Raw genomic sequence first — 12,905 nt, forward strand, 5'->3', positions numbered from 1 at the left:
AACAGCTTACAATAAATCCGTTTAGTATTGTTCCCGGAATACAATTTGCTCTTTAAACTTGCTTCTGAAAATTCTGTGCACAAAATGTTCATCAAACTTCATTTTCTCACAAGATCTTTCAGTTTTCAAGGGACAGGTCTTGAAATATCAAGGTTAAGTAAGTTCTATACCCTTCAGAAAGATCTATAAAAGTTACTTTGAAATGCATAAAAAACATAAAAAGTAGATCAACTGAAGAATGGGTGTAAGCATAGATAGATGGAGATATACACATTTACCCATATAAATGATAAAGCAGACCTAGCAAAATGTAAATTGTATAATCCAGATGATGGGTAAAATAACCATATTTCATGAAACTGGAAATTGCTATAAGAAATAAAGTTCAGAAAAAGTACTGTGGGAGTCTATATACATTTAACATTTGATTGCAATTCCTAACAATTTTTAACAATTCTTAAAAATTTGATGTTAATAAAAAAAAAAACACCTCACCATTTGCTTTAATTGTTCTATAGATGCAGATACAAATAATTTTATGTAACAGTATTTACTAAACACAAGGATTACAGCGTTCCTTTTGCATAATGCAGATGGCAAAGGCCTATCAGCATTATACAGAAGCCCAACACTAATTCTTTAAGTGGAGATGGAACACCAATCTACCCCTCATATGAAGAAGTCTCTTCTCAACCCTGCTCCCTAGAGTTTTAAGATTACACAGGCAGTGCTTATTATAATGTGAAACCGACCACAACAATAACTGAGTTACCTTTAAGCTCCTAAAATAACTGAACAAAATGGCTCTGCTATAGAAATAAAATACTCAAAAGTATTTATGTATATACTGCTTGATTCCAGATAAGGCTGCTTACTGAACTACAGTGCAATTAATGAAAGTTGAATGTTCCTAATGCATTCCTAATGTACCACATTATACATCCAATCTGAAAAAACACAGAAAAAATATGGACTCTTATTCTACCACCATAACAAAATCACATTCTGTACTTTAATATATTCCCTTCCAACTTTTCTGGAAGATTCTTTATGTGCTCAACGAGCTAATGACAGTCGATTCACTTGATTTATAGACTATAAAACTTGATACAACATATTGGCTTAAAAAGTCTACAGGACAATGAACAACTTCAAAAATACATTATGAGGAGCAAAAAGAAACACTTTTGATACCATTTTTACTGGACAATAAATTAAAAACCTAAACACAGTTGTGGATAATATAATGGAAGAACAATGTAGGTGAAAACTGTAATTTAAGGTTTTTTAACTCTAACTAAAGAATGTGTAGTATTCAATTCATTTATAAAAACACTTTAATTTTAGAAATCAAAAACAGCTGCTTCCACGTAATTTGCCTAATAAATTAACTTTATCTTTGAGAAAGATTTTCATGGTGAAATCTCTTTTTATCATGATAAAACTGACACAACACTGTATTAATTTTAGGTGTACAGTATAATAACTTGATACTATATATTGAAAAATGATTAGTTAGCATCCGTCACCAGACAGTAATATATTTTTTTTCTTGTGACAAGAACTTTTAAGATCTGCTCTTTTAGAAACTCATGGTGAAATTTTAACAAGAGTTCTTTCATTGCATGGTAAGACGGAAAAATGTAAAAAATATGGAATCAACCATTACTGGTTCGAGATAAGCACACTACCTTGCATTGAGGCACGTAATCGTTAGTTAAAAATAACTTACCCATACTGTGGTGCTCCCGTTTTAATGTCTCCTATAGTGACATGAACATCATCCTCATCGTCATCACTGTCACTATCACTATCATCTTCAGTCTCGGTCACTTTCTATACCAACATAAACAATTACAGAATACATTCAATAATCCATCTCAACACCTAATATGAATAAGTGAAAAAGTAATCATTTTGTGATTTTGGAAGTAGTTTTAGAGAAAAAAAGTTATAATCTCATAGCACTGCTACCTCATTTATAACTTTTGTTTTACATGATAAAATGGGATAAGAATGTGAAATAAAATCTGTTTTTCAGCATCTTTTTGTAAATAACACCTCATATATTTTTTCCTGTTATTTATAAATGCTTCTCTGCAAAACAAATCTAAGGCATTGTACTAAAATATCTAGAACATAAATTATAAAAAAAAATCGAGTGAGAAATTTTTGGCAAGAATATGAAGAGGATACTGTTAAGAGTCACAGCGTCATGGTTAAAAAGCACCAAATCGTTACGGAGAAGCTCACTTAATTCTTGTCATTCATTTGTAGCTAGTCGAGGCCCAGGGTGCAAGTGACTGAGGAAATACTTGTTTTAGGAGTAAAAAGTAGGACCATTTATGAAGGTTGTATTTGGCTCCAAAAGGCTATTTTGTGGTCAGTCACATAACAGTAAATAAAAAAGTAGATCACCTCAGGCAAAATATTTTTTTTGTATTCAATTCAAGCCTGCAGAGTAAGGATTTCTTTCTTTCTTTTTTATATAGAAACAGAATGTTAAAATATTTGTAAGACCAAGAATACATGTTCAATCCAAAACACATCACTTTTAACAGGCATGAATGAGGTCAGAGACTATCACTTATATAAAGAATTGTCTTGCTAAAAATTATGGCACTCAAACTTGTGCTGTGGGACTTAAAGTCTTCCTTCAAAATGAGTCTCATTATAATCTTTAGTTGAGCTACAATCATTCAGTTCCTTGAAAGGATTAAACTTCACGTCTTTGCACATGCTCCATTTCATCTGAAGTCTCTTCCCACTATTCTCATCGCTATGTTTTTGATGGCAACAGATGAGGCTGGAGATATAAACGGGGCCAGATCACGCCGGACACTGAAAGTCATCTTAAATTTTTGGCTTTCTTCCTTAGTGAACAGGAAACTACTGATAAAGACTTCACATAGGGAAGTAACTGGACTTCAAAGCCTTGTGTTACCGGTTTAGGTACGCCGTTTTCAGCAGTTTCATCTTCAATTCCAGATGGAGGATTAGCACTATGAATAATAAAGATAAGCACATAAGTCTGGTATTACTTTTCAGAGGTACAGACAGGATATACTAGTATTCTTAAGCTATGTCTGATAATTTCCTAAAATTACGGTCTCCACTGGATAAGAAAAAGGATGGCAAAAGCTGCCTGTGTTATTCCACCATTCCTGCTGCCTTGCATAAAATCCAGACTCAACACCGAAAGTAGAATGGAACTGCCACTACAATTTTTTAATGATATGAAATTTGCAACTTGACAGTGGGGTATAGTTCAAGTTTTTTAATATTTAAAAAATCTTCATCACACTTAATTTTACTTATCCTAACTCTTTACTGAACATCCACCATGTGCCAGGGACTACTAAAATTGCCTAAGGCTACGGAATACACAGTTTCCTCCGTTCCTGCCGCCCGAGGAACTGAAGAACTTTAATATGACCACATTAACTCTACCAGTATTCAGTTAACACACATGATCCGTTCTGGTTTTGTTTCACCTATCTTATTGGACATACGTTCTTCGTTGCATGAAAAATACATTTTAGGATTAAAGAAAAGCTTATCTTCCTAGAAGACTATCTTCCAATTTGGTGCCAATAAAGAGCTCCAGACCTAATTCTGATGCATTAAAAAAACCACTTTTTTTTTTTTTTAATGTTTATTTATTTTTGAGACAGAGAATGAGAGGGGGAGGGCAGAGAGGAGACACATAATTCTTAGCAGGCTCCAGGCTCTCAGGTGTCAGCACAGAGCCCTACGCAGGGCTCGAACCCACAAACTGTGAGATCATGACCTGAGCCAAAGTCGGTCACTTAACCAACTGAGCCACCCAGGCACGCCCAAAACTAATAACTTTTTAAAGTCCAGTTAATACCTGTATTTGCCTTATTAAAGCAAAACTGATATAAAAAAATAAACCCCTCTTTTCTCATGAGACTCAAGCATCTGGTCATTAACCATCAAATAAAACTTATAGTATTATAGTGTAATTGGCTTCCTTTTTTTTAATGATTCATTTATTTTGAGAGAGAGAGAACACATGTGCTCACAAGAAGGGAGAGGGGCAGAGAGAGGAGAGAGAGAATCCCAAGCTGGATCTCATAAACCTTGAGATAATGACCTAGGCCAAAATCAAGAGTCGGATGCTTAGCAATCTGAGCCACCCAGGCGCCCCTGTAATTGGTTTCTTATATTTCATAATTAGGATTTTGATAGTGGGAATTAACCATTAAACTCATTTTACAAATAAAGGCACTGAAGTACAAAGCAACTAACTCACATTTAGTAGGATTTCGGAGAACGATATCCAGATGTCGATATAGCTCAAACCTCTTTTCATTACATTTGTTTATCTCTTCTAAACTTCATTTTGTCAAGCAGTTTTATAGAAGTCAATGCAATCTCTATAGTGGTATTTTACAGTAGTACAATCCTCATATAAAGCAAAATAAAGATAATAATTGAAAATTTGAATGTGAAGTTTTCATTGTTTTACTGCTTGACCCAAGAAAATATGCAACTATAATTCTTCAGTACATTTACCTCCTGCTTAAGTAAGTTTCTAGGTAGCCAGAAACAAGTTTAGCATGCTTTTTATGCCATGGAACAGTGTAGTTACACAGCATAATACAATGGTTAAGAAGTTGTAACAATGAACTGGTCACAAAGAAGCTGGGGAGAACTCTAATAGCAAGGACTCTGATCAGTCCAAGCTGAATACCAGAACATGGGTTTGGTGAACATGCCTTACCAAATACTTCTAAAAGTTTTAATTCCTATCAACATTAAAATGCTACAAATATAAAATTACAAGCTTTTTCTAGAAAAATTAAGCTTTAAGAGAACTTTTCCACAGAATGAAATAAACTTAATAGCTCTCCAAATAAATTTTTAATAAAGAATATAAAGACATTTTGACAGTAATGCTCAAGGAAGGTAGAGGCTTCCCTCCAATACATTTAATCACGCTAAGGGGCGTCTGGGTGGCTCAGTCAGTTGAGCCTCCGACTTCAGCTCAGGTCATGATCTCACAGCTCGTGAGTTCAAGCCCCACATTGGGCTCTGTGCTGACGGCTCGGAGCCTGGAGCCTGCTTCGGATTCTGTGTCTCCCTCTCTCTCTGCCCCTAACCCACTCACAGTCTGTCTCTGTCTCTCTCAAAAGTAAACAAACATTTAAGAAAAAACAAATCACACTGAGTATAAAAAAAAATTAGGGGCGCCTGGGTGGCGCAGTCGGTTAAGCGTCCGACTTCAGCCAGGTCACGATCTCGCGCTCCGTGAGTTCGAGCCCCGCGTCAGGCTCTGGGCTGATGGCTCAGAGCCTGGAGCCTGTTTCCGATTCTGTGTCTCCCTCTCTCTCTGCCCCTCCCCCGTTCATGCTCTGTCTCTCTCTGTCCCAAAATAAAAAAAAAAAAAAAAAAAAAAAAAAAAATTAAAGGACATTCATTCAATCAAAAAATAGGCTTCAAGGATTGTAACCAAGAAGCAATACTAACAAAATTAATGGAATAAAGATTAGCTCATAAAAAAAGGTATTTAATTATGAATCTGTAGCATTATCCATTGATTCTTCATCAATTAAAAAGCAGTATGAAGAAATTTTCAATTACTTTCATAACTATAAGCTACACAAATCAACTTTGTGAGTAACTGAGATTAGGGTTAGGAACTGGGTTGGACCAAATTTCAAAACTGAATGATAAAATTTCAGATGATATAGCAATGAGTGAAAAAAAAGTCTTCCAATAAAGGGGATATTTTTAAGTGAGGAAATATAATTTCAGCATCCCTTAAGGTAGTTCTATTTCTATGTCTTACTTCTTCCTTTCATTCACTTTTTAACAAGTGCATACATACCTCCTTTTATCATGCTTGGCTCCATTACACCTCACTTTACTGCACTTCCCAGATAAATTTTTTACAAACTGAGGTTTGTGGCAACACTGTGTCACCCAGCAGTGCAATTTTTCCAATAGCATTTGCTTACCTTGTGTCTCTGTCACATTTTGGTGAGTCTGGTAATATTTTACACTTTTTCACTATTGTATTTATTATGGTGGTCTGTGATCAGTGCTCCTTGATGTTACTATTATAATTGTTTTGGGGAGCTATGAATCACAACCACTTAAGATGGTGAACTTAATAAAGATTTTGTGTGTTCTAACCACTCTACTGACCAACCATCACTTCTTCTTTCTCTCCTGCTCCTTAGGCTGCCTATTCCCTGAACCACAACAATATCCACACTAGGTCAATTTACAATCCTCTAATGGCCTCTAAGTGTCCAAGTGAAAGAGTCCACAGGTCTCTCACTTTAATTCAAAAGCTAGAAATGATTAAGCTTAGTAGGAAGGCATGTCAAAGACCAAAACCTAGGCCTCTGCCACTGGTTGGCAAAGGTGTGAACACAAAAGAAAAATTCTTGAAGAAGATTAAAAGAGCTAAACTCTAGTGAAGCCACGAATGATAAGAAAGTAAAAATACCTTACTGCTGATATAAAGTTTGAGTGGTCTGGGCAGAAGACCAAACCAGTCACAACATTCCCTTAAGCCAAAGGCTAATCCAGGGCAAAGCCCTTATAACTTTCTTCAATTCTGTAAAGGTTGACAGAGGTGAGGAAGCTGCAAGAAAAAAGTTCAAAGCTAACAGAGGTTGGTTCGTGAGGTTTAAGGAAAGAAGCCATCTCCGTAACGTAAAGTGCAAGGCAAGGCAGCAAGTGCTGATACAGAAGCTGCAGCAAGTTACCCAGAAGGTCTCACTCAGATAATTCATAAAGGTGGCTACACTAAACAGATTTGCAATGTAGATAAAACAGCCTCCTATTAGAAGAAGATGCCATCTGGGACTTCCACAGCTCAAGAAAAGTCAAGGCCTGGCTTCAAAGTTTCAAAGGACAGGCTGACTCTTTTCTTGTTAGGGGCTAATGCAGCTGGTGACTTATGCTCATTTACCATTCTGAAATCCTAGGGCCCTTACGAATTATGCTAAATCCACTCTGCCTGTGCTCTGCCCTAAAAGTGGAACAACAAAGCCTGGATGACAGCACATCTGTTGACAACATGGTTTACTGAATATTTTAAGCCACTGTTGAGACTACTGCTCAGAAAAAAAAGATTCCCTTCAAAATATTACTGCCCATTGACAATGTGCCTGGTCACTCAAGAGCTCTCTGTTGGGAGACACACAAGGAGATTAATGTTTCCATGCCCCATAACAAATATCCATTCTGCAGCCCATGGATCAAGGAGTCATTTGACTTTCAAGTCTTATTACTGAAGAAACACATTTCATAAGCATATAGTTGTCAGAGACCATGATTCCAGTTGTCTGGAAGATCTGGGCAAAATAATCTGAATACATTCTGACAAGGATTCATGATTCGAGATGCCATTAAAAACATCCATCCATTATGAATGGATAAAGAAGATGTAGTGTGTATATATACATATATATATATACACGTATATATATATATGTATATATTCACAACACACACACACACACACAATGAACTATTACTCGGCAATCAAACAGAATGAAATCTTGCCATTTGCAACTACGTGGATGGAACTAGAGGGTATTATGCTAAGAGAAATTAGTCAGAGAAAGACAAATATCATATGACTTAATTCATATGAGGACTTTAAGACACAAAACAGATGGGGGCACCTGGGTGGCTCAGTCCATTAAGATACAAAACAGATGAACATAAGGGAAGGAAAATAATATAAAAACAGGAATGGGGACAAAACATAAGACACTCTTAAATATGCAGAACAGAGTTACTGGAGGGGTTGTGGCAGGGGAGATGGGCTAAATGGGTAAGAGACATTAAGGAATGTACACCTGAAATCATTGTTGTACTATATGCTAACTAACTTGGATGTAAATTTTAAAAATTAAAAATAAATAAGAAAAAAAACAAAAAATAAAAAAACATTCATCCATTGAATGGATAAGGAAGACATGGTGTATATATATATACAATGGAGTATTACTCGACAATCAAAAAGAATGAAATCTTGCCATTTGCAACTACGTGGAAGGAACTAGAGAATATTATGCTAAGTGAAATTAGTCAGAGAAAAACAAGTATATGACTTTACTCATGTGAGAAATTTAAGACACAAAACAGATGAACATAAGGGAAGCAAAAATAATATAAAAACATAAGAGACAAATATATAGAGAACAAAAAGAGGACTACTAGAGGGGTTGTGGGAGGGGGGATGGGCTAAATGGGTAAGGGGCATTAAGGAATATACTCCTGAAATCACTGTTGCACTATATGCTAACTTGGATGTAAATTAAAAAAAAAAAAAAAAAAAAAATCCATCCATGATTCATGGGGAGAGGTCCAAATATCAAATATGAAGAGGAGTTTGGAAGTTGATTCCGAGCCTCGTGGATGACTGGGAGGGGTTCAGGACTTCAGTGGAGGAAGTTACTGCAGACGTGGTGGAAATAACAAGAGAACTAGAATGAGAAGTGGGGCCTGACGATGTGACAGAATTGCTGCAATCTCAGGACAAAACATGAACAGATGAGGGGCTGCTTCTCATGGATGAGCAAAGAAAGTGGTTTCTTGAGACGGAATCTACTCTTGGTGAAGACGGTGTGAAGATTGTGGAAATGACAGCAAAGGAGTTAGAATATAGAATATTACATAAACTTAGCTGATAAAGCAGCAGCGTTTGAGAGGATTGACTTCAATTTGGAAAGAAGTTCTACTATCAAAAGGCTAACAAACTGCATCATGTGCTACTGAGAAGTCGCTCGTGAAAGGAAAAGTCCGTGCATGTGGCAGAGGTCATTGTCTTATACTGCCACAGCCACCTCAACCTTCAGCCGCCACCACCCTGATCAGTCAGCAGAGTTCAATTTCAAAGACCCTCCAACCAGCAAAAACGTTATGACTTGCCAAAAGCTCAGATGATGGTTAGGATTTTTTTTTAGCATAAAAATAGTTTTTAATTAAGGTACGTATATTGTCTTTTAGGCATAGTACCATCGCACTTAAGAGACTACAGTATAGTGGCGCCCTGGGTGGCTCAGTCAGTTGAGTGTCCAACTTCCACTCAGGTAATGATCTCGAAGTTTGTGAGTTTGAGCCCTGCATCAGGCTTGCTGCTGTCAGAGCAGAGCCCACTTTGGATCTTCTGTCCCTATCTCTGCCTTCCTCTTTCTCTCTCAAAAAAAGTTGAAACTATTAAAAAAAAAAAAAACAGAGAGAGACAACATTATAAACATAACTTTTACAGGCACCAGGAAACCAAAAATTCATCTGACTCACTTTATTGGAGTGGTGTGGAACTGAACCCACCGTATCTCCAAGGTATAACCCTGCCAGCTTGAAACAGAATTCATATGCCACACAAACCATCCGTTTAAAGCAATCAACGGAATGACTTTTCATGTTTACAAAATAGTGTAACCATTACAACTACCTAATTCCAGGACATTCTCATCACCCCAAAAAGAAACACTACGTATATTAATAGTCACTCCCTATTTTCCCCGACCTCGGTCCTGCCAACCACTCTATGCATTTACCTATTCTCTACTTTTAATATAAACAGAATCATACAATATGTAGTCCTTGGGGACTGGCTTAAATTAGCATAATGTTCTCTAGATTCATCCATGTTGTTACAGGTATCAGCACTTCATTTTTCACTGCTATATAGTATTCCACTGTATGAATATACCATATTTTGTCCATCCATTCATCATTTGATGGGCACTTATATCCATTTTTTGGCTATTATAAATAACGCTGCTATGAACATTCATGTACAAGTTTTTGTGTGGATATGTATCATTTTTCTAAAGCATCTATGTAGAACTGGAATTCTTGGATCATATAGTAACTGTGCTTAGCCTTTTGAGGAACTGCCTGTTCTCCAAAGTAGCCAAACCTTTTTACAGTTCCACGATCAGTGTATGAGAGTTCCAATTTCTGCATGTCCTCACCAACACCTGTTACTTTCTTTTTGAGTACAGCCATCCTAGCGGGTGTAAAATGGTATTTTCTCTACTTTTAAAACCAAATAATCTTTCAAAGCTCTTTTTTTTAACCATGCCTTCATTACAGGACATCAAGGCATTTGTACAAGACATACTACATTTGATCAGTAATGTAAGCATGTCGACGGTCTCCCATGTGTGAGTTGTTTTGAAATTTGGAGAAGTTTCAAGCTGCTTTTACGTGTTCTATAAACGACAGTCATGTATTTCTAGTAGTCTAACAAAGGGAATCGATCTTATAACAAATTCATTAAATATCTGACTTTACATATTTTAAAACATGGAAATGATAACCAAAGTGCACTACACCATCAAAGGTATTGTGAAACTAGTAATTTAAAGGATTCTTTTTTTTTTATCAAAAACATTTTTTAAAGTTTTTTCTTATTAGTCTAATGGTTATAATCGTATATTCCACTTCTGAACTCACTTAAGAGTACAAAGTACTTAACAGTGAAGAGTATTCAAACCCTTACCTCAAACACTTTGTCCCCTATGCTACTAGCAAATAAACACAGAACTGATTAGGTCCTGAAATAGAAAATTCTAACGGAAGCAACGCCTGTGAACTTTAAGTCAGTATGCTGTAATTAAGCCAAAGACTATGAAATAAATTTGACAATGTGTTAACAGAACCACTGTTACCACACAATCTGCAGAAGTATTGACAACAAGTTCCACTAACCTGGCATTTTCTTCTTCTGGCCTTTCAACTTCATTTTCATCTACCAAAAAAAATACATAAATAAATAAATAAAATTAACAAACAAACCACTCTTAAAGAAACCAGTATTATGAAAATCTGAAGTGATCATCACAAGCACTAACCTAGGTCCTTTGCCAAATCACTGTGCACATGCACGTCCCATGGGCCTATAAGCACATCCAAAGTTAGATCACCTTATAATGACTTAACAAGATATGTCTTTTATGAAAAAAAAAAATGACTTTACTTTTATAAAAGTAAGCTTAATTTAAGAGGCATTAAAAATTTCTAGATCTTTGTTAAGGAAACCCTACACATTTACATTCCAAAGAATATTACTAATGCTGAATCTTGCCACCAAAGACAATTTTACAGGTTTGTCAAAGCCACAGCATCAAGGAGCTGCATGGTGCTCAAACGTGCACTTTTACTATACTAAAGAACACATATTTTAGGTAAGGAATAAATAATTAACTTTCAAATCTAGTTATCATTAACAGACAAGAGACTGTGACTTAATGAAAAGTTAAAAGCTAGATGTCAAGTCCCTTTCAAGAGGGAAGTACAAAGTGCACTGAACTTATTTTTGGGAAAAAAGATATATACGAGATAACTGAAAACTATAAGGCTAAGGGACATGAGATACTTCTAATGACGTGGGTTAAAGAGCAGTCTCTTAAAAAAGAAAAACTTCACCTTAATACAGGAGACATTCGGGGTTTTCTTTATGGGCCATAATGTATTCCATCTCTTTCTCTCTCTCTCTCTCTCTTTTAATTAATTATTTTTAAAGCACGACTTTCAGACAAGGAGGTACCCTTGCAGGTGCATTCCATACAAACTGACCATCAAGAAACAAGACGTTAGTTTTACAGCATCAACTTTATTTAGCTATTATTACAGAAAGACTGTTTCTGAAAGAAAGGGGCAGGGAGGGCATCCTACAGCCAAGGGGCAAGAACAGACACACCAACAGAGCTCAGAATCGAGATAGAACAGTAGGGGAAAGAGCGAGGAAGCGAGGCGGCCGGGAATCCCCGGCGGGGAGGACCGGGAGACGGGGTCCGGCCCGGTGCCCAGCCCCCGGCCCAGCCCGGCTGCCGCGGGGTGGCTGCGTGATGGGGGCGTGGGCTGGGCGGGAGGAGGCTGGGGGCGGGAGGAGGCTGGGGGCGGGGAGGCGGGAACGCGCACGCCGCACTCGGCCTAACTCTCAGGCCGGAGGAGGCTCCGTACCAGAGGCCCCAGGGGCGGCATGAGGGGCCCAGGACGCCGGCCGCTGACGGGCCGGGAGGACAGGCCTGAGAGAACCCGGGAGTGAGAGAAGGGACAGGAAGTTCCGTACCGCCATAGAGCCACTCTTCCTCCTCATCCCCTCCGGTCCCGCCGCTCAGCTCCGACACTAGGCGCTCGACCTCGCCGGCCGACATGGCCGCCCCGAGCACAACTTAAAGGCGGCGATCAACAGCCCCCTCCAACCCCTTCCCAGCCTCGCTGCCCGGGGGCGCGAGAGGGGCGCGAACCCGCCGGCGAGCAAACGAAGAAAGCGCGAGACTCAAATCCAGGAAAGGCGGCCGCGGCGTTCAGCCTGCAAACAAGACGACTCCGGCGGCGATCCGCCTGCGCAGGCGCAGCAGCAGCCCCAGCGCGCGGCGTCTTTAGGAGGCTTCGCTTCCGTGGCGCCGGCCACCTGGACCTGGTTGCGCATGCGCGCCGTGGTTGGCGCCGCCCCTGTGGAATCCCGTTTTGCCTTTTTAGCGTGGCCTTCTCCCCTGGCGTCCTGCGTCGGGGAGGGTTCCCTTCCCCCACCCTTTCCTCTGATAAGCTGCCTATGCCGGCCGGCGTACTTTTGTTCCCTTGTCCTTTAACGCTTTCTTTCTCAACTTTTTTGTCTGTGTTTTAATCTTATTAAAGGCCTTGTTTCGTTCTTCACGTGTTGTATCACTCGACACAGAATTGTTACCTTATCACTCGTTTCTCATTGGAGAGGAAAACAATGCCTACTTTATTGAATATTTAATTTTAACAGCAAACGAAAGCCGAGCTCGTGTATGAATAATGCATTCTCTTTGTTAAAATAAAACATTACACATAAGGTCGAAGACCCCCTCATCCACTACCGTCCTTTGCACAAGTATCCCTCGTTTTCTGTTTGGTGTGAATCCTCGGATTTTCTA

General features: G+C 38.4%; 1 protein-coding gene across 18 annotated transcripts in view; it reads right to left on the minus strand.

The window, feature by feature from the left end:
- FIP1L1 (factor interacting with PAPOLA and CPSF1) overlaps nt 1–12,341 on the minus strand; it is a 78,963-nt gene extending 66,622 nt beyond the window's left edge. For 3 of the 18 annotated variants that reach the window (XM_047854870.1, XM_047854876.1, XM_047854869.1), the window contains exons 1-5: nt 12,074–12,340; nt 10,854–10,898; nt 10,711–10,750; nt 2,945–3,002; nt 1,733–1,836 (exon numbers count right to left, since the gene is read on the minus strand). In XM_047854870.1, the coding sequence (XP_047710826.1) occupies nt 1,733–1,836; nt 2,945–3,002; nt 10,711–10,750; nt 10,854–10,898; nt 12,074–12,158 (332 nt within the window). In that variant the 5' untranslated portion in view covers nt 12,159–12,340. Of the gene's footprint in view, nt 1–1,732; nt 1,837–2,944; nt 3,003–10,710; nt 10,751–10,853; nt 10,899–12,073 lie in introns of all 18 variants that reach the window. The other 15 variants (XM_047854883.1, XM_047854873.1, XM_047854879.1 and 12 more) reach the window with 8 other exon arrangements.
- Between the last annotated feature and the right edge of the window lie 564 nt (nt 12,342–12,905).

This window comes from Prionailurus viverrinus, chromosome B1, assembly GCF_022837055.1.
Source record: "Prionailurus viverrinus isolate Anna chromosome B1, UM_Priviv_1.0, whole genome shotgun sequence".
NCBI classification, from domain to species: Eukaryota; Metazoa; Chordata; class Mammalia; order Carnivora; family Felidae; genus Prionailurus; species Prionailurus viverrinus.